Genomic DNA, 18723 nt, shown 5'->3' on the forward strand with positions numbered 1-18723 from the left:
AACCATTTTTCTTTAAAAATGTGCCACAAACTTTTTTTAATTTAAATATCCTAACAAAAAATGTGGCTGAGGAAGGACCAACCGAAAAGGATAAATCTTCTTCAACATTCATCTTCTTCTCTGTTTTCCTCAAAGCTCCCTCCTTTCAATGGCGACTCTAAGCTTCAACACCACTCGTATGCGAACACCTTCGCTTCCAAGACTCCCTAGATCCTCTTCTTTCACAAAACCCATCAAAACCCATCTCTCCTCCCAAACCTTATCCAAACGCCGCCGTTTCGTCTCTCGTTCCTTACCCGAGAGCTCACTGTCCATTGCAAAGGAAGAAACTGAAGTGGTGGAAGACGATGATCCAACCTCTGAGCTGAGTTATCTCGATCCGGAAACCGACGCAGAGAGCATAAAAGAGTGGGAGCTGGACTTCTGCTCGAGGCCGATTCTGGATTCCAGGGGGAAGAAGATATGGGAGCTTGTGGTCTGCGATGCTTCGCTCTCGCTTCAAGTCACAAAGTACTTCCCCAACAACGTCATCAACAGTATTACACTCAAAGACGCTATTGTTTCCATTACGCAAGACTTGGGTGTTCCTCTTCCTGAAAAGATTCGCTTCTTCAGGTAGTAAACAAAGACAAAACTCATAAAGGAGATCTTTTTCAATGATCTTATTGTTGAAGTTTGTGTTTTTTTTTATGGCAGGTCACAGATGCAAACCATTATCACAAAAGCTTGCAAAGAGCTTGCTATAAAGGAAGTGCCTAGTAAACGGGTATGAGCACTCTTTCTTGTGTTTACCTGCTGGCTGGTCATGAGCATAGGCTAGTGCATCAATAGTCTTAGGCCTGAGGGTTCGGGTAGTTCAGCTAGTTAGGTTCGGGTAGTTTGGAATTCGAGTAGTTTGGTTCGGCCAAAATCTGCTGAATTGAATCGAAAAAAGTTTGGTTTGTATTCCAGTAATTCGGCTTTTTCAAAATTGTGGTTAAATCGGGTAATTTTGGTTAGTTCGGTTCAAAATTTTAGTTAATTTGGTTAGTTCGATTAGAAATTTGGTTAACCTATTTTTTGGAAAAAACCGAACTAACCGATTACCGAACCAAACCAAAAACTGAAGTTTTTTTATAAACCTGTCGAATTGAACCAAATTCGTAACCGAACTAACCAAAATTTTTGGTTTGGTTCGGTTCATAACCGCATGCCTAATTAGTCTATATCCCCCAAAGTTTTAGAAAAAAAATTACACATAAATAGGTCCATAAATTTCTTTTAAAAATTATATAAACTATTACTAAATTGTTTATATCTCCTAAAATCTCAGGACCGCCCATGTTTTCTTGTTTATTATATAACAAAAGTGAACTCTGTTCTGCAGTGTCTGTCTCTGTTTCTATGGTTGCAAGAACGTTATGACACTGTGTACACGCGTCACCCCGGTTTCCAGAAGGGATCTTTGCCTCTGCTATCTCTAGACAATCCCTTTCCAATGAATCTTCCTGAGAATTTGTTTGGGGAGAAATGGGCGTTTGTTCAGTTACCTTACTCAGCCGTTAGAGAAGAGATCTCAGACTTTGATGAGAAGTTTGTGTTTGGTGCAACCTTAGACTTGGATCTGCTCGGCATTGACGTTGATGAGAACACACTGATCCCTGGTCTCTCCGTTGCTTCTTCACGTGCAAAACCTCTAGCAGGTTAGTGTCTGTACTCTGTAGTTTCTTGACAAGTCAGTTATGTGGTTTCTGATCATTATGCATTGTTATTATCAGCTTGGATGAATGGTCTTGAGGTATGTTCGATCGAAGCAGACAGTTCTAAAGGATGTTTGATTCTGGCCGTTGGGATCTCGACAAGATATGTGTACGCAACCTACAAGAAAACACCTGTTACTACTGATGAAGCTGAAGCTTGGGAATCTGCAAAGAAAGCAAGTGGAGGTTTGCATTTTCTTGCGATTCAAGATGACTTGGATTCTGATGATTGTGTTGGGTTTTGGCTTCTTATTGATTTGCCACCACCTCCTGTTTAATTTCACTTTGATAAAAATTGGTAATAACCATGTTTTGCTATTTAGTAACAAATTAGAACTGTGGATTTGTCTCACAATATTAAAAGAAATCTGTTACATGAGTTTGCAAAAAGTAGTATTATTATGGACATAGCGCATAGATGTGAGTTACAGAATTCTTTGAAGCACCTCGCCTGACCAGATGTTTCCACAAAGAAAATGTCTAGCCATCCAGGGCTCCATATAATCATCGCCTGATCAAATTATTTATCTGGAACTACTGTTTAAGCTAGACAAGATAGAGAGCTCTTTCGTGCAAAATGTGAAAAGAACACAAGAAATATACAACAAAACGAAGAAAGACGAGAAAGATGCATCTCATTATAAACTAAGCCCTAGTAAGATGAAGGGGATCGTCCACGCAAATATCTCCACGGTCCAGTTCCTGTTGCTATCCTGCATAATCTCAAACGAGTCAAAGACTGCATCGTCTACTATAATGGGGAATGTATACAACTTACTAAAGGCCCAATTAATTTACCTGGCAATTCCAGTAATAGCTCGGAGGCCCATATAGATGGTAAGAGCTATCCATATTCCTAGAAAACCATTGAACTTTGCCATGTATATTATTGCTGCAATGCTTATGGCTGCAACTCCTACCTGATTTATGATAACAAAAGAGAGGCACATTTTACGAAAAACATGCAAAAAAGTAGTCATTCTGAAACCATACACAGTTAATGAAAATAGTGTGTACCATGGAGTATGCAGTGTAAGCAAAATCAGATGCTCCAAAATTGACTCCGTCCAACACAAAAGCTAGTGAGTTTATTGGCTGTGTTGCTGCTACAAACTGATGTCTCCCACACAAGTATATGTAATCTCTTATTAGTCACTATTACTACTTATTAGTATTGCTTAATTGTATTATTATTACCGGTATTCCAATTGCTATGAGGTGAATAACGGCAGGGTCCTTGGTGAATATTCCCGCACCAAAGTATAGTCCTAGTCCAACAAAAACGGACAGTCCAAGTCCTAGCACAAACCCCATCTGCATATCAAATTCATTTGTTTTACACTTTTTTTTATATAATTGTGTGTCTAGACCGAATCCCATTCTTTTTCCTGGTTGTTATCAATGAGTAGCTCAACCCCCATATTTTTAAAATGAAGCAAAAGGCATGGTCCCATGTTGCTAGTTACCAAAAAAATGGGAAAAAGTAATTATCCTTAGGGACTGGTATCGTTTCATGAAGATGATCGAGACATAACCTGTAGAACACGGGATGCACACGAAGACACTTTGTTGTCGTCCTTCTCGGCAAAAGAACAAGCCAGAATCGCCTGAAAAATATTTAAAATGAATGATGATTTACATATACAACGTGATCAAACAATATTATATATATACACAAATGGGAACATGATAAATTAAATAATAGTATAGTGATTATACTTGACCGGCAACAGCAAGACCATCAGCGAGGAGAGAAGTAGTTAACCAGACTTGTAAACATATCTGAAAAGCAGCCATTGGTGTTGCTCCGAGCCGAGCCGCCATTGCTGCTGCTAGTGTCTGACAAAACGTCACAGCTATGGTCCTCGCCAGCAATAGCCCCCCTTTCATTTTCAAAATTGTTAGACATCCCACATTTCTACATATTTTATAAAAATATATTTCGTCACTAATCCAATAAATATACTTGAAATTTTTGAAAAAGGCGATGTTTTCACAATTTGTTTTACTTGTAATAAACTTTACTTTGAACATTGCAAGAATGAATAACTTTAATGGATATGCATCCCTACCATTTTTAAGGAACTTTCCGAACTGTAAAGCTGCGAAGTTTGGTGGCATCAAGTTAACTTTACTCGCCAGGCGGGTGAATAGTATTAGAGTCATGAAGTACCTTCACACAAGTGAAACCATTAGTTATACCTTTCTTGTTTGTTTTGATTCAAGCAACTCTTGGATTTACAAGTTTTAGTTTCATATTTGCATGTGTGAAAACATTTTGAGAGCTGTGCACTTACTGAGAAATGACATGGGCAATGGCTGCACCGCTGATGCCAAGGTGAAGGACAAAGATGAAAATTGGGTCGAGAATGATATTGATAACATCTGCTACAACTGTTTCATGCATCAAGATGATACATGTTAGACTCTCATGATATGTAATATGTTTGCCTAAAGATGGTAAAAATGTAACTTACTAGTAGCATAGAGAGGAGTTTTGGTGTCCTTGAAGCCACGAAATATGCCTTGCATTGAAAGGGATAATAGCAATGCAGGAGCACCTAATGATCGTATGGTCAAGTACTTGTGTGCTGGTGATAACACTGCCGAATTCTGATAATCGAAAGTCAACTCAAAATAGTCAAGCATTTTGTCATATCCACTATTATGTGCATGGCTATCTGTATATATAACCTTACCGGTTTCACTCCCATGACACCTAGGAGCACTTTCGAGCTGAAAATCAAGAATATAGCTTGCACAAGGCCCAGGATTAACCCTATGATCATGGCCGTTGATGCCGATTTGATATTCTTCTTTCCTTTCTTATTTGCTTTGTTTCCGCTGCTTGATTTTGTATCCGAAGCTAGTACACACAGCAACAACAAAAAACAAGAAAGTACAGTTCATCAAAATTTACAAACAACATTGTTTTTTTTTTTTCAAAAACTAGTTTAGAAAAGTGTAAACTTAAATTACAAAAGGCGTAAACATCAAAGTCAAGCACAAACCGAAAGATAACCCGTTTGTATTTATCGTTAACAGATTTTGTTTCCACGAAATTGTTTTCACATAAAATACATGCACAAAACACAAAGCCATAAAAACGGACTGCCAAAGGGAGTGGCCACGCCTTACGCAAAAAAGAAGAGACTCATACCTTCGCCCTCGGAAATATGAATTAGTTAAGTAATAATAGCAAGTCCAAACCATTAGGACCCCTCAAAGGTTCTAACCAGCAAATGTTTATCAGAAAATGAAAGAAAACGTAATCAAACTTTAATCAAAAAGTGAAAAAGAACTAAAGCAAAACCAAAAGAAAATTAATGCTAACACACTATGTAAACCCTTGTTATGTTAGAAACGTTATAATTTCATTAGGCCATGACAGTATTTACCTGGCGTTTGCTGCGGCTGGTTCATGTTGTTACTTGTGGGCGACGCAATGCCTTTTTCTAATGAATCTTGAACAGCTAAAGTATTTGCATGAACAAGATTGTTTTTCTTTGCTTCTTTTTCCTCTTCTTTTAACTTCTCCATCGTGTCTTCCTCAGCGACAAAGGAAGTTGTGACGCTCACAATTGGGAATATCGTGATTCTAGAAGCTTGATTGAATATAGCAATGGATACTCCAACCGCTGCTAGCTCGACCGCTCCTAAACGTCCGATATAAGCGGTGTCAATCAGAGAGGCTATTGGATCAGCAGCTAAAGCCAAAGCCGCAGGAAACGCTATGCCTAGTATCTCTCGCCCAATTGCATCCTTACTGAATACACGTCTGCAGATTTATATACAACTAAACGTTATGCATTACTCCTTGTTTTGGTCAAATGCATTACTCCTTTTTAATATTATTAATATCTGCCATTTCATATAAACACACTTACGTTAATTCTTTGAAGATAACAAGAAATGGGATCTGCGTGACCACGCTGGCCGGAACTGAAGTAAGATCACCAGTTTCCGTCATCAATGAAGCTTCTCTCTATGTGTTTGTTTTGTTGTGTCTGAAAATATTATCTTAACTGTTTTCAAGAATCAAATGTAAAGGGAAGGTTTAAATAAGCGAAATGTCTACGTAATGAGCATGCATATCTTTAGTATTTAATTTGAAAAAAGTGTGAGGATTTCTTTCTTTGTTTCTTTGAAAAGTACGAGTTAAAATAAATAAATGTACTTCGTTAGCCAACAAAATTAAAATAAAGGTACTTCTAGGGATGTTAAAATAGATAAACCTTCCTCACTTAAATCCATTTCATATAGAACCCACCCCAATTAAGTCCTGAACCTGTTTAGATCCATATAGTTCTAAGATGTATTATATTAGGGTTACACATTTAAACTCGGAAATATTAAATTGTCCCATTTAAATTCGTTTAGACCCATTTAAACTCGTTTAGATCCATTTAAAGTGATATATGATTTTTATATTTTAAATATTTATTTTTAACGTAAGTTTATTTGGAATAAAATTTTACTTTTAAGAAAATATAAAAATATTTAAAGATTGATTATGGAAAAGGAGATTTAAGTTTTTTTAAACCACAAAGTATAATTACCCTGTCAAAACCGTAAAATTAATTCCTGCCAAAACCATAAAATAAGAATTTCACCCTAAAACAGTAAAATCGCAAATCCAATTTTTCTGCCAAAACCGTAAATTGAGTTTTTCAGCCAAAATCGCAAATCAATTTTTAGCCAAACTTACAAATCGAGTTTTTCCGCTATAACCGTAAAATCACGTTTCCCACAAAATTGCAAAATTGAGTTTTTCTACCAAAATCATAAATCGCGCTTTCCGCCGAAACCGCAAAAATTAGATTTTTCCCCAAAACTAGAAAATCATGTTTTCCTGACAAACCGAAAAGTTACAAAATCGAGTTTTCCCACCAAAACAGCAAATAAATTTTTTCCGTCAAAACCGTAAAATTGAAGATTCCCACCAAAAACATATAATTGAGTTTTCCCGCCAAACCGTAATTTCTGCTAAAACCGCAAAATCAAGTTTTTATGCAAACGCAAAATTGCGTTTCCCGCCAAAACCGCAAAGTCGTGTTTTCTCTCCAAAACTGCAATGTTGTGTTTTCTCCGCTAAAACCCTATTTGTTTTAACCGCCAAAACCGCAGAATCGTGTTTCCCCGACAAAATTATAAAATTGTATTTTGCGCAAACCCGTAAAATTACATGAAATTTCATTTTTCACCAAACTGGAAATCATGTTTTCCCGCTGAACCCACAAAATCGTGATTTATTCCAAAGCTGCAAATTGTGTTTAAAAAAAACAAAAATAGTTGATTAACTTTGTTAAGTTAAATGGATTAACAACAGTGTTTTGAACCAGGACCCGCAGTCGAACCAGTAAATATGGTGACCCTGAATGTAATTCTGGTTGGATTTTAGAAAAAAAAACTATTATTAAAAAACCTGATAAAATCCGAAAAAACTGTTATACTTCGGAATCTGCGTACCGAATGAACCACTAGTTGAACCAGTATGTAACTTCTACTTATCTGTTTCGTAGATTATTTCAGTTGCATTATTAGGATATGTTTCATATTCTAATTAAAAAGTTAATTTTTCAGTTTTACAAAAATAAAAAGAGTATATAATCATGTGGATTACGAATCAATTAACAAAACTAGTTGATGTAATTTGATATTAGTTTTTTTTGTTATCGATAACCTATTATAATTTTATGTTTTACTTTTTGCTTATTTTAGATTTAAAGTTTAATTTATTATTATTCTTAAGAATTTTAAGTTTTGATATATGTTTATTATATGTTATAACTCTTAACTTGTTACAAAAATTGTTAATAGTCTAAATTATTTTTTGAAATTTTGTATGTGAAATGAAAGTTAAATAAAGAAAATAAAGTTATATATTTTTCTAAATATTTTTTAAAACATAAAATATCTCTTTTAACTTTCAATAGCTAGTATATTATTATTTAACAAAACTAATTAATTTATTAACTCACGATTCATCCACGGTCGATCCAATAACCCAACCCCGTGATCCAGAGTTATACGGTTCAGCATTTGGATCGGGTTTAAAAACATTGGGATTGGGGAGTACAGTTTATGCTGGTGTGAGTGATTTCGAGAGACTGAGACGTTAATTAAGTTTTAAAAAGCCTGGTGATCTTAATTTGCCAACATTCATTGTATTCTTTTATGTTTATTCAGCGTACCGTTTAAATTTGAAAAGTAATGTCGGCTAATGTATATTATTAAGAATGGGTGGGTTTGCGAGTATGTCGTAATTGTTGGATTTCATGAGGTGAGTAGTCGTATTCGTTTAAGTTATTACAGTATTTATATTTGCAAATGACGCGGGCAGTAGTTGTGGGCTAATATTTTTTGCCTAATTTTGTTATTATTTATCTCTTCATGAGGTCAGTAGTTTAGGGCAAATATTTTTTCCCTAATTTTGTTTAACTGGATTTGTGAAACATTGATGAGCCTTTTGCGGTGGAAATTTGGACGATATTTAGTGATCCATTTGTGGGTTAATAATTACTTGTACATCAAGCCATCTTAGGTTTGTTATCTTAATTTGTTGCAGAGATGTGTTTTCGTATGTTATATGCGTAAAACTACTTTTGTTAGCATATAACATATACATTTGTCAAAGATAGAAGTTTAAATAATTTAGCATATTTAACTTCTCATATCTGATGAGGTTGTATACCTAAAATTTTAATAGGTAAACAGGTAACTTGTGGTGTTCAAAAAAAAAAAAAAAACAGGTAACTTGTGTAGAAGGAGATTTATTATTGTAACGTAAAACCTGAATCAAGCTAAGCAAACGAAAGGCAATGTGAGGTGAGAAACTTGAGTGTCATAACGGTCGAGATATTTACAGGTGCTGTTTTATGTGCTTAAATGAAGTGGAGGAATTTTCCATTTGTTTGTAGTAAAAACAGTTGGGATAAGGTCATTCACACGGCAGGTCCTTTGTCGCATGATGAGAATCATATATATTGGTCTCGTAGAATCTCTCCGAGCAGTATAGACTTCACGTAAAGACCGTTTTACTTTGTCTGATTTTTTCTGTCCATTTGTTAGTTACCGCGATCCATGAACTTCTTCCCTTCTTTAAATCCACCACTGCAAAGCAAAAGTATAGCGTAAAGATAATTATATTTCCACAATTGTTGGTGGCCGATAGAATGATGTAGATTTTTTTCTAGGGGTTAGGCAGCGCTTGGCAATGAATTTTATCTTTATAAAATATTTCTGACTAGGCCTGAGCGTTTTTAACTCAACCCGAAAATACCGACCTTAACCCGAACCGAAAAAACCGAAACCGAATCCGAACTGTTTTACAAAAATATCCGAATGGGACTTATGAGCTTACTACTTTGAACTTTGGTTATAACCCGAACCGAACCGAAATCCGAATTAGGATCTGAAGATATCCGAAATTAGTTAAATATGTTAATGTTTTTATATATATTAAGGTGATTTAGATATTTTACAGTATTCAAAAAAATTTTGTAGTTTATTTTATTTGTTATTCTTAATACTTTTTAGTTAATTTAGATAGTTTAACTAATTTTTAATTAGATTTGTAACTAATTTATATATTTTGAAATTTTTTGGTCAATTTTCGAAGTTTTTAAAAATATATTTTTGTACGATTTTAAACATTGGTTAAATCCGATCCGAACCGAACCCGGAAGGAACCGAACCGAACCCGATCCGATAGTTAGTAAAAACCGAATGGTACTTATAAGCATAACACCGAAAATCCGAAAATCTGAATCACCCGGACCGAAACCGAACGGACCACCGAACGCCTAGGCCTATTTCTAACACTTATTTTTATTATGAAAATTTGATTATGTATTATGTGTGAATCATTATTTATGTAGTTTATATTATTTATTTTAACTATCTCTTTTTATTGAAGTTGTTATGTTTGATGTTATAATATTCAGTTCGAGTAACTAATTTTTAATACGTTTGTTGAGATGATTTTAGTAGAGCTATGTACTATTTTATTTTAGCCGTATAGATCTTTTTATTTTTTAGATCATCCAGTTCTTTTATGGTAATATCGGAAATGGATTCTCCTATGGTTTTTATATATTTTAAAAATTATATATTTTGTTATTATCAATGCTATATTATGTTTTCCACTAATATTTATTTTTAATTTTCCTAACTACATTTTTTAAATCTTTATTAATTAGTTTTAGGTTGTAATTTCAATTAATTTTTAACAGTTCAAAGTTTGAGTTTAGTGACAAAAAGAATAATTTCTTAAGATTCATTTTTTTCTTTGGCATAAGTTTGTAAAATCTGAAACAACAATGTTGTAAATATATTTTTTTTCTTTCTCTGTGATTTTTTTATTTTAAAATTTGTATATTATTAAATTAAATTATATATTTTCATTAAATTATTATTGATTGATTTAATTTTTAACAGACACAAAATTATATTTTGTGTGTTTACATTAAATTTAACTATTAAAAATTAATTATCTTTATACTTTGTTCTGAAAACTGAGTTTTTTTAATCAATCATCTATACTTTTTTTGGGTTTTACCTGTATTTGTCTTTTTTTATTTTTTCTAAACTTTCATGACCAGAAAAATGAAAATAAAAATTTCGTGAAATTCACATTTATTTTATTTTATTATGTATGTTTGATGAAACGTGAAAACAAAATTATAAATATAGCTTTTCTTTCGTTTATTTTTTAAATAATTTTTTTTTATTTAAGAAATTTATGTTATTTTAAACTATACTTGCTCTGCTCGATAAAAATGCGTGTTTTCGAAGAAGAAAATTATTTAAAAAACATTTTTTGTATTCTTAATGCATGTTCCCCTACCAAGCATGTCATTGAGTTTCTTTTTGGGGTCAAATCATTGAGAACAACTTCATCATTTGGTATGAGCTTGGGTTATCAAAAAATGATTAGTTGCTAATTAAAACAAAAGTGATTAATAAGGTTATAATACCCATCTAATAAATTTTCAAAAAAAAAAGAACTTTTAAGATTTATTGGGTAGGTATCAAAACTCCATCAATCACTTTTGCTTTAATTAACAACTAATCACCTTCTGAGAACTTCAAGTTCGTACCATTGATAAGTGTGCTTTCAGCTTATTAAACCGGTTATTAAAATCATTAATCTTATCCAAACATGATAACCTCTCTCAAACAGAACTTCAGTAATAGATTTCTAGTTGCTCTTTTTATGTAAAGCCACTACCACCATCCATACTCGAATCATCACCTATATAAGATTCGTTGTGACCATCACCAACTTCCTCGTTGAAACTTGGTTCGTGATCATCACTCACTGAGTTCTTATCTCTTTCTCCTTTTATGTTGTGATTACAGGTTTGAGCTGTAACCATGATCATCATCACTTAAGTGATTGTACAAAATTATCAGTAGTGCATCTTGTTTTTTTTTTTTATAGTGCATCTTGTTGGGCATTAAAGATCTAAATTTAGTACGAATCAAGCAGAGAGCGTAATGAGGTTGGCGTCGTCTTCCCACAGAGAATGATTTTCATATCCGGTGGGTTGAATAGCGATCAACAAAACACGACGTCGCCGTTTACCAGAGCAACAGCAGCAGAGACAGAGTCGTGGTTGAAGAAAACAATCTTGGGCTTAGATTTCTTTTTGGTTATGGGCCAACCTTAAATTTTTAGGTTACGGGCCAAACGCAGCTTTTGCGGTTGATAGCATTGTTGGCGTTTTGCAACAATCACTCAAACCGCTCTAAATCGCTTCAAATCGTTCTAAAGCTCATAAATCCAAAAGATGGTTCTAGTTAACGTTTGCGGTTGCGGGCGGTCGCGGGAGAATACATTTTTTTCTTTAGAAAAAAACAATAAAAATACAAAAATAAAAATATTCAATAAAAAATTTAAATTGAAATTACAAAATACTAAGGAGGGCCTATTGGAAATAGATTTTGTGTGGAGTTTGAAAATTCTAAGAGTTAATAGAGTTTTAAAAGTTAAGTAGATTTGATGAATTTTTACCCAAAGTATTGTATAAATTGTCATTGATTATTATAGATTTTCATATATAATTTTCTTTCCAAACTTATCTTTCTATTATTTTTTTTTTTAAAAAAAATCTTTCATAAAATATAACTATTTGAAAATTAAATAATAATTTTGGTTTTTTAATATTTTGACATTTTGATTTGTATTGTTTGAGTTTTGTTTTAAAGTTTTTAAGATCAACCTATGAATTTTCTCAGGATTTTATTTTAATATCAAATAGTTATATTTCATGAAAGATTGTTTTTTTAAAATTGTTATTTTTAATAATTTCTTTTATCTTTAGTTTTCTTTTTACAATTATCTTTGACTTGACAATAAAAATGTAAAAAAATCTTGTTGTGTTTGTGTATTTGTGTTTTTGTTACATAGATTTTGAGAATCCTATAACTATACGGGATATTTGTAAAGTTGAGTGTTATGAGTAAAACTAGAGAGAATTTATGTCTCAATAACAAAAGAGTTTAATAGAATTACAAAGTCAATAAAAACTAAACTTTTTTAATAACATAGGATTTCCATAGAATTTAAAAGTCCACAAACCAATAACAAATGATTCTAATAAGATTTTAAGAATTCATAAACCAATAACAATAAAATCTCTAAATTTTAAAATTCCTTCAAAATTTAACTCCTAATAACCCCCACCCCCTAAAATATATCTATTATATTTTAATTAATATTATAAAATTAAAAATAAAAATATTTTCTATAAATTTTAAGAATTTAAAACTATAACTTTCTAAATATAATTTTTATATTTATTATAATATTATGATTTTAATTTTTTATAATTATATAAAATGTAAATATTGTTAATTTATTTTTTAACCGTTGATGCATTTGATAGTTAACCAGTCATAAGTATTCCACAAACACATCAATTTCTAACCGCATAACCAGTTGTACAAAATCTCTTAAAACCACTATAAACCGCAACCACCCGCATCCGCAAACTCCCGCAACCGCAACCGATGCATTTGAACCAGTCAGGCCCTAATTCGACTACTAACTCTTGAAAATCTGATTTAAGGAGATCCACGTGTCATGTTTTAAGAATCCTAATTAGTCATCTTGACAAGTCAATTGTTGTTGTTATGTGGTTTCTGATCATTATAGCTTGGATGAATGGTCTTGAGGTTTGTTCTATTCGATTGAAGCAGACAGTTCTAAAGGATGCTTGATTCTGGCCGTTGGGATCTCGACGAGATATGTCTATGCAACCTACAAGAAAACACCAGTTGGCGGTTACTACTGATGAAGCTGAAGCTTGGGAATCTGCAAAGAAAGCAAGTGGAGGTTTGCATTTTCTTGCGATTCAAGATGACTTGGATTCTGATGATTGTGTTGGGTTTTGGCTTCTTATTAATTTGCCACCACCTCCTGTTTAATTTCACTTTGATAAAAATTGGTAATAACCATGTTTTGCTATTTAGTACTCCCTCTGTTTTCTTTTATATGTCGTTATAGAAACTTTCACACAGATTAATGCACTAAGTACACTTGCTTTCTTATCTTTCATTAATTGATTATTTTGTATACTAAAGCACGTGAAATAGGATAAATATAGGGTAACCATAGTCTTTTGTCACTATCATTTGCATTGTTTTCTGAAATACGACAAGTATATTGAAACATTTTTTTCTCTCCAAAATGTCTTTTAAAACAGAACGGAGGGAGTAACAAATTAGAACTGTGGATTTGTCTCACATTATTAAAAGAAATCTGTTGCATGAGTTTGCAAAAAGTAGTATTATTATGGACATTGCGCATATATGTGAGTTACAGACTTCTTTGACCAGACGTTTCCACAAAGAAAATGTATAGCCATCCAGGGCTCCACATAATCGCCTGATCAAATTATTTATCTGGAACTACTGTTTAAGCTAGACAAGATAGAGAGCTCTTTCGTGCAAAATGTGAAAAGAACACAAGAAATATACAACAAAACGAAGAAAGACGAGAAAGATGCATCTCATTATAAACTAAGTCCTAGTAAGATGAAGGGGATCGTCCACGCAAATATCTCCACGGTCCAGTTCCTGTTGCTATCCTGCATAATCTCAAACGAGTCAAAGACTGCATCGTCTACTATAATGGGGAATGTATACAACTTACTAAAGGCCCAATTAATTTACCTGGCAATTCCAGTAATAGCTCGGAGGCCCATATAGATGGTAAGAGCTATCCATATTCCTAGAAAACCATTGAACTTTGCCATGTATATTATTGCTGCAATGCTTATGGCTGCAACTCCTACCTGATTTATGATAACAAAAGAGAGACACATTTTATGAAAAACATGCAAAAAAGTAGTCATTCTGAAACCATACACAGTTAATGAAAATAGTGTGTACCATGGAGTATGCAGTGTAAGCAAAATCAGATGCTCCAAAATTGACTCCGTCCAACACAAAAGCTAGTGAGTTTATTGGCTGTGTTGCTGCTACAAACTGATGTCTCCCACACAAGTATATGTAATCTCTTATTAGTCACTATTACTACTTATTAGTATTGCTTAATTGTATTATTATTACCGGTATTCCAATTGCTATGAGGTGAATAACGGCAGGGTCCTTGGTGAATATTCCAGCACCAAAGTATAGTCCTAGTCCAACAAAAACGGACAGTCCAAGTCCTAGCACAAAACCCATCTGCACATCAAATTCACTTGGTTCAGATTTTTCCTTATAATTGTGGGTGTCTGGGCCTAAACCCAAATAATTCTCCATTGGAATCGACAAGTACTCGTCCAATCCCAAATTTTAAAATAAAGCATAAGACATGGGACTAAGGATTGGTATCGTTTCAGGAAAGATGATCAAGACATAACCTGTAGAACACGGGATGCAGCAGAAGATACTTTATTGTAATCCTTCTCGGCAAAAGAACAAGCAAGAATCGCCTACAAAATATTTAAAATGAATGATGATTTACATATACAACTTGATCAAACCATATTATATACACAATGCAATGGAAAATTAAATAAAATAGATTATATATACCTGACCGGCTACAGCAAGACCATCGGCCAGGAGGGACGTAGTTAACCAGACTTGTAAACAGATTTGAAATGCAGCCATTGGTATTGTTCCTAGCCGAGCAGCCATTGCTGCTGCTAGTGTCTGACAAAACGTCACAGCTATGGTCCTTGCCAGCAATAGTCCCCCTTTCATTTTTGTGTGCACAATATTACAACTTGTTAGACATCTCATGTTTATGTATACTGTTATAAATATTTTTTTGTCACTAAACTAATAAATATACTTGAAATTTTTGTAAAGAAAAGTGATGTTTACACAATTTTGTTTACTTGTAATAAAATTTACTTTAATAATAGCAAGAAACACAACGTTAATGAATATGCGTCCCTACCATTTTTAAGGAACTTGCCGAACTGCAAAGCTCCAAAGTTTGGTGGCATCAAATTAACTTTACTCGCGAGGCGGATGAATAGTATTAGAGTCATGAAGTACCTTCACACAAGTGAAACCATTAGTTTTACATTTCTTGTTTTTTTTTATTAAAGCAACGTAACTCTTGGGGTTTACAAGTTTTAGTTTCATATTTGCATGTGTGGAAAAAAATAATTGAGAGCTATTGTCTTACTGAGAAATGACATGGGCAATGGCTGCACCGCTGACGCCAAGGTGAAGCACAAAGATGAAAATTGGGTCGAGAATGATATTGATAACATCTGCTACGACTGTTTCATTCATCAAGATGATACATGTTGGACTCTCATGATATGGTAATATGTTTGCCTAAAGATGATAAATAAATTAACTTACTAGTAGCATAGAGAGGAGTTTTGGTGTCCTTGAAGCCTCGAAAGATGCCTTGCATTGAAAGCGACAGAAGCAATGCAGGAGCACCTAGTGATCGTATGGTCAAGTATTTGTGCGCTGGTGATAACACTGCTGAATTCTGATCATCGAAAGTCAACTCAAAATAGTCAAACATTTTGTCATGTCCACTATTATGTGCATGAGTATCTATTTATATAACCTTATACCGGTTTCACTCCCATGACACCTAGAAGCACTTTCGAGCTGAAAATCAAGACTATAGCTTGCACAAGGCCTAGGATTAACCCTATGATCATGGCCGTTGATGCCGATTTAATATTCTTTTTTTCTTTCTTATTTGCTTTGTTTCCGCAGCTTGGCTTTGCATCTAAAGCTAGACGCAAAAAAAAAACAAGGATAATTAATTATTTAAAACATCCTTTAGTTTTTCAAAAGTATTCTAGAAAAGCTAAAATTAAATTACAAAAAGCAAAAAAAAAAAAAAAGCAAAAGATTACAGAAATTGAAAAAAGCGATCAAATTTTTATTTAGAATGCAAATTAACGCTATAACACACAAACTAAATCCTTACAATTTTATAATGTAATAATTTGGTTATGACGTTATTTACCTGGCGTTTGCTGCGGCTGGTTAATGTTGTTACTTGTGGGTGACGCAATGCCTTTCTCCAAAGAATCTTGAACAGCTAAAGTATTTGCATGAACAAGTTTGTTTTTCTTTGCTTCGTCTTCTTTCATCTTTTCCATCGTGTCTTCTTGAGCGACAAAGGAAGTTGTAACACTCACAATTGGGAATATCGTGATTCTAGAAGCTTGGTTAAATATCGCAATGGATACTCCAACCGCTGCTAGCTCAACCGCTCCTAAACGTCCGATATAAGCGGTGTCAATCAGAGAGGCTATTGGATCAGCAGCTAAAGCCAAAGCCGCAGGAAACGCTATGCCTAGTATCTCTCGCCCAATTGCATCCTTACTGAATACATGTCTGCAATTATATATATACAAATAAACGTTATGCATCACGTCATTTCATATAAACACACATTTTTGGTATGAGATATAAACACACTTACGTTAAATCTTTGAAGATAACAAGAAATGGGATCTGTGTGACCACGCTGGCCGGAACTGAAGTATGATCACTAGTTTCCGTCATCAATGGAGCTTCTCCGCAGAAACTCTGTCTATGTGTTTGGTTTGTCGTGTCTGAAAATATCTTAAATGTTTTAAAGAATCGGATGTAAAGGAAAGGTTTATATAATTAAGCCATATATATGTACAAATGAAATTATGTGTATTTATAGACACGTAATGAGCATGCATATCTTTAGGATTTAATTTGAAAAAAGTGTGTTATTTCTTTCTTTTTTTGAAAAAAGTGTGAGTTCCTTACGGAGACGGACCTAAAGCATGAGGAGGTATGGCATGTGCCACACTCTAATTTTTTTTTTCATTAATGACTAATGCTAAGTTTAATCAACTACATCTATAATAAGCTTTGAATTATCAGAAAATAGCTTTGTGCAATTGTGCCCTATACTAAAACTCATCTTGGATCCGCCCCTGGTTCCTTAACTTTTCATGCTTTTTATTTCCAACTATTGACACTAATAATATAGATTTTTTTTATAAACCAATAATATGGATTTTTTGTTTATTGAGGAAAATTGGTACAACCGCAAATAATCAAACATTGTATTAAATAAATAAATAGGAAACATGGTCCTCATAAACTATAACAAAACATGGTGCTGAAGCTGACTGTGAAAGGGTGTATATTTTTTTCATTGAAACTTTTCTCAATTGTATTCATGATAGTGGAGAAAGAGTTTTAATTTATCCTTAGATCCTCATTAATTTTTTGATATCTTCCACTAAAAAGTGAATCATTTTGCATTACTGAAATTCACTAGCTTCAAAATCAATTACTTTATCATTAAAAATCAATTAATAATTTGAAACCTTCTCTTTTCGACAGTTAGAAAACCTTCGAAGTGTTTTTGTGTTTGTTAAATACAAAATAACATAAAGATGGTAACACAGACCAACATAGGTGGTTTGTATATAGTGCGTGTCGTGTATGTAGTTGTTCCGTGAGATAAGGCCATCTTTCCCAAAGCATCCACGTCTATTTCACTACCAACATTACCACTTCCCGTTCATTTTTTAAAGAAAATTGTGATTATATTATCATTTTTAAAAAATACATGAAGTAGTATAATAATGTCATTAGATACAAGTGTCAATAATAAACGACAGATCATTCATGTCCATTTAAACAATTCGTAAATAAATCAATAATATGTGTTAATTAATACAATTATAAGTTTATACATTAGTTGTTTTGCACCATGAACTAACAACAATAACAACAAAAATAAGAAGATGTTAACGTCTAACATTCTGCATCGTGGTCATATGATTTACCGAATGTAGTGAATATGTCAAACTAAATTATATTTTAAAATCTTAAATAGAAAACGAAAGAAGTAGATACTAGATATTAACAACCAACCAATTTCTAACACGTTATAGTCTTTCTCTCAATCATAAACATACTATATGAATATGAATATATATAGCCTTTTTATTTGGGATAGAGAACATGTATGCTAATACGTACTACGAAGCAATCAAATAACTTAATTATGAGATATATTGAGAAAAAAAATCTTTTTACCTGTATTGGGCAACGCTATGTAAGTTATCACGTGAACTTGAGATGAGTAGTGATACAAGTGAGTGTTGGGAGAGTTTAAAGGGGATTATTAATAGGCGTGTGCCAGGAGTGGGACTTGGCTCTAATATAATAAGTATGTGCCAATACTTGGCTCCAATTTATACAGAAATTCCTTTCATATTTCTCTTTTCTCATTTTTGTCCATACGTTCTCTAAACTTTGCTTTATGTATAAAGTAATGCACATCCTACTTTATTTACTTTTATGCATACTTATTTTTGTCACAAGTTGAAACTATGGGACTTGTAAATATATCCTAATTGTTATTGTATATAAATACTCACAATTTCCTATAAGATATACAGTACGTTTTGTAAATATAAACATGCACATTTTAGGAATTGCATATATTTACAACGTAGTTACACTGTTCTGGTTAATGATCAATTCT

The 18723-nt window shown here is 33.2% G+C and overlaps 3 protein-coding genes across 5 annotated transcripts; 1 reads left to right on the forward strand and 2 right to left on the reverse strand.

The window, feature by feature from the left end:
- The first annotated feature begins 55 nt into the window (after nt 1–55).
- LOC106439166 (protein TAB2 homolog, chloroplastic) lies at nt 56–13219 on the forward strand. 2 transcript variants are annotated; one of them, XM_013880552.3, is made up of 4 exons: nt 56–615; nt 697–766; nt 1367–1682; nt 1758–2118. In XM_013880552.3, exons 1-4 carry the CDS (start codon nt 149–151, stop codon nt 2015–2017), a joined length of 1113 nt encoding a protein of 370 aa, XP_013736006.2. In that variant the 5' UTR covers nt 56–148; the 3' UTR covers nt 2018–2118. The 2 variants fall into 2 exon arrangements, with proteins under 2 accessions (XP_013736006.2, XP_048606123.1); XM_048750166.1 differs by lacking the exon at nt 1758–2118 and adding an exon at nt 12901–13219 and having other exon boundaries at nt 61–615.
- On the reverse strand, nt 2215–5724 carry LOC106439164 (protein DETOXIFICATION 43-like). Its single transcript, XM_048750167.1, has 12 exons — nt 5627–5724; nt 5138–5517; nt 4439–4605; nt 4217–4352; nt 4037–4133; nt 3812–3912; nt 3459–3622; nt 3275–3346; nt 2937–3053; nt 2757–2852; nt 2538–2659; nt 2215–2452 (listed from the first exon to the last, which is right to left on the reverse strand). Exons 1-12 carry the CDS (start codon nt 5707–5709, stop codon nt 2392–2394), a joined length of 1596 nt encoding a protein of 531 aa, XP_048606124.1. The 5' UTR covers nt 5710–5724; the 3' UTR covers nt 2215–2391.
- Nucleotides 13220–13507: 288 nt separating the features above from the next.
- On the reverse strand, nt 13508–18398 carry LOC106388986 (protein DETOXIFICATION 43-like). Of its 2 annotated transcripts, XM_048750165.1 has the most exons (13): nt 18273–18398; nt 16666–16798; nt 16204–16577; nt 15800–15966; nt 15576–15711; nt 15394–15490; nt 15160–15260; nt 14790–14953; nt 14615–14686; nt 14319–14435; nt 14139–14234; nt 13920–14041; nt 13508–13834 (listed from the first exon to the last, which is right to left on the reverse strand). In XM_048750165.1, the coding sequence occupies exons 2-13, from the start codon at nt 16746–16748 to the stop codon at nt 13774–13776; spliced, it is 1590 nt and encodes a 529-aa protein (XP_048606122.1). In that variant the 5' UTR covers nt 16749–16798; nt 18273–18398; the 3' UTR covers nt 13508–13773. The 2 variants fall into 2 exon arrangements, with proteins under 2 accessions (XP_048606122.1, XP_048606121.1); XM_048750164.1 differs by lacking the exon at nt 18273–18398 and having other exon boundaries at nt 16666–16857.
- Between the last annotated feature and the right edge of the window lie 325 nt (nt 18399–18723).

This window comes from Brassica napus, chromosome C3, assembly GCF_020379485.1.
Source record: "Brassica napus cultivar Da-Ae chromosome C3, Da-Ae, whole genome shotgun sequence".
Classification (NCBI taxonomy): Eukaryota; Viridiplantae; Streptophyta; class Magnoliopsida; order Brassicales; family Brassicaceae; genus Brassica; species Brassica napus.

What these genes read in the sequence shown, in the direction of transcription:
- LOC106388986 (XM_048750165.1), bottom strand. Translation starts at nt 16,748, where the DNA reads ATGACGGAAACTAGTGATCATACTTCAGTTCCGGCCAGCGTGGTCACA. An exon ending in CTGCATCCCGTGTTCTACAG is followed by an intron (nt 14,436 to 14,614) that starts GTTATGTCTTGA and finishes TTTGATGTGCAG; the next exon opens with ATGGGTTTTGTGCTAGGACT. An exon ending in GCTATTACTGGAATTGCCAG is followed by an intron (nt 13,835 to 13,919) that starts GTAAATTAATTG and finishes GAGATTATGCAG; the next exon opens with GATAGCAACAGGAACTGGAC.
- LOC106439166 (XM_013880552.3), top strand. Translation starts at nt 149, where the DNA reads ATGGCGACTCTAAGCTTCAACACCACTCGTATGCGAACACCTTCGCTT. An exon ending in AGGAAGTGCCTAGTAAACGG is followed by an intron (nt 767 to 1,366) that starts GTATGAGCACTC and finishes TCTGTTCTGCAG; the next exon opens with TGTCTGTCTCTGTTTCTATG. An exon ending in ACGTGCAAAACCTCTAGCAG is followed by an intron (nt 1,683 to 1,757) that starts GTTAGTGTCTGT and finishes TGTTATTATCAG; the next exon opens with CTTGGATGAATGGTCTTGAG.
- LOC106439164 (XM_048750167.1), bottom strand. Translation starts at nt 5,709, where the DNA reads ATGACGGAAACTGGTGATCTTACTTCAGTTCCGGCCAGCGTGGTCACG. An exon ending in GTTATCTTCAAAGAATTAAC is followed by an intron (nt 5,518 to 5,626) that starts GTAAGTGTGTTT and finishes ATAAATCTGCAG; the next exon opens with ACGTGTATTCAGTAAGGATG. An exon ending in ATTGCCCATGTCATTTCTCA is followed by an intron (nt 3,913 to 4,036) that starts GTAAGTGCACAG and finishes ACTTGTGTGAAG; the next exon opens with GTACTTCATGACTCTAATAC.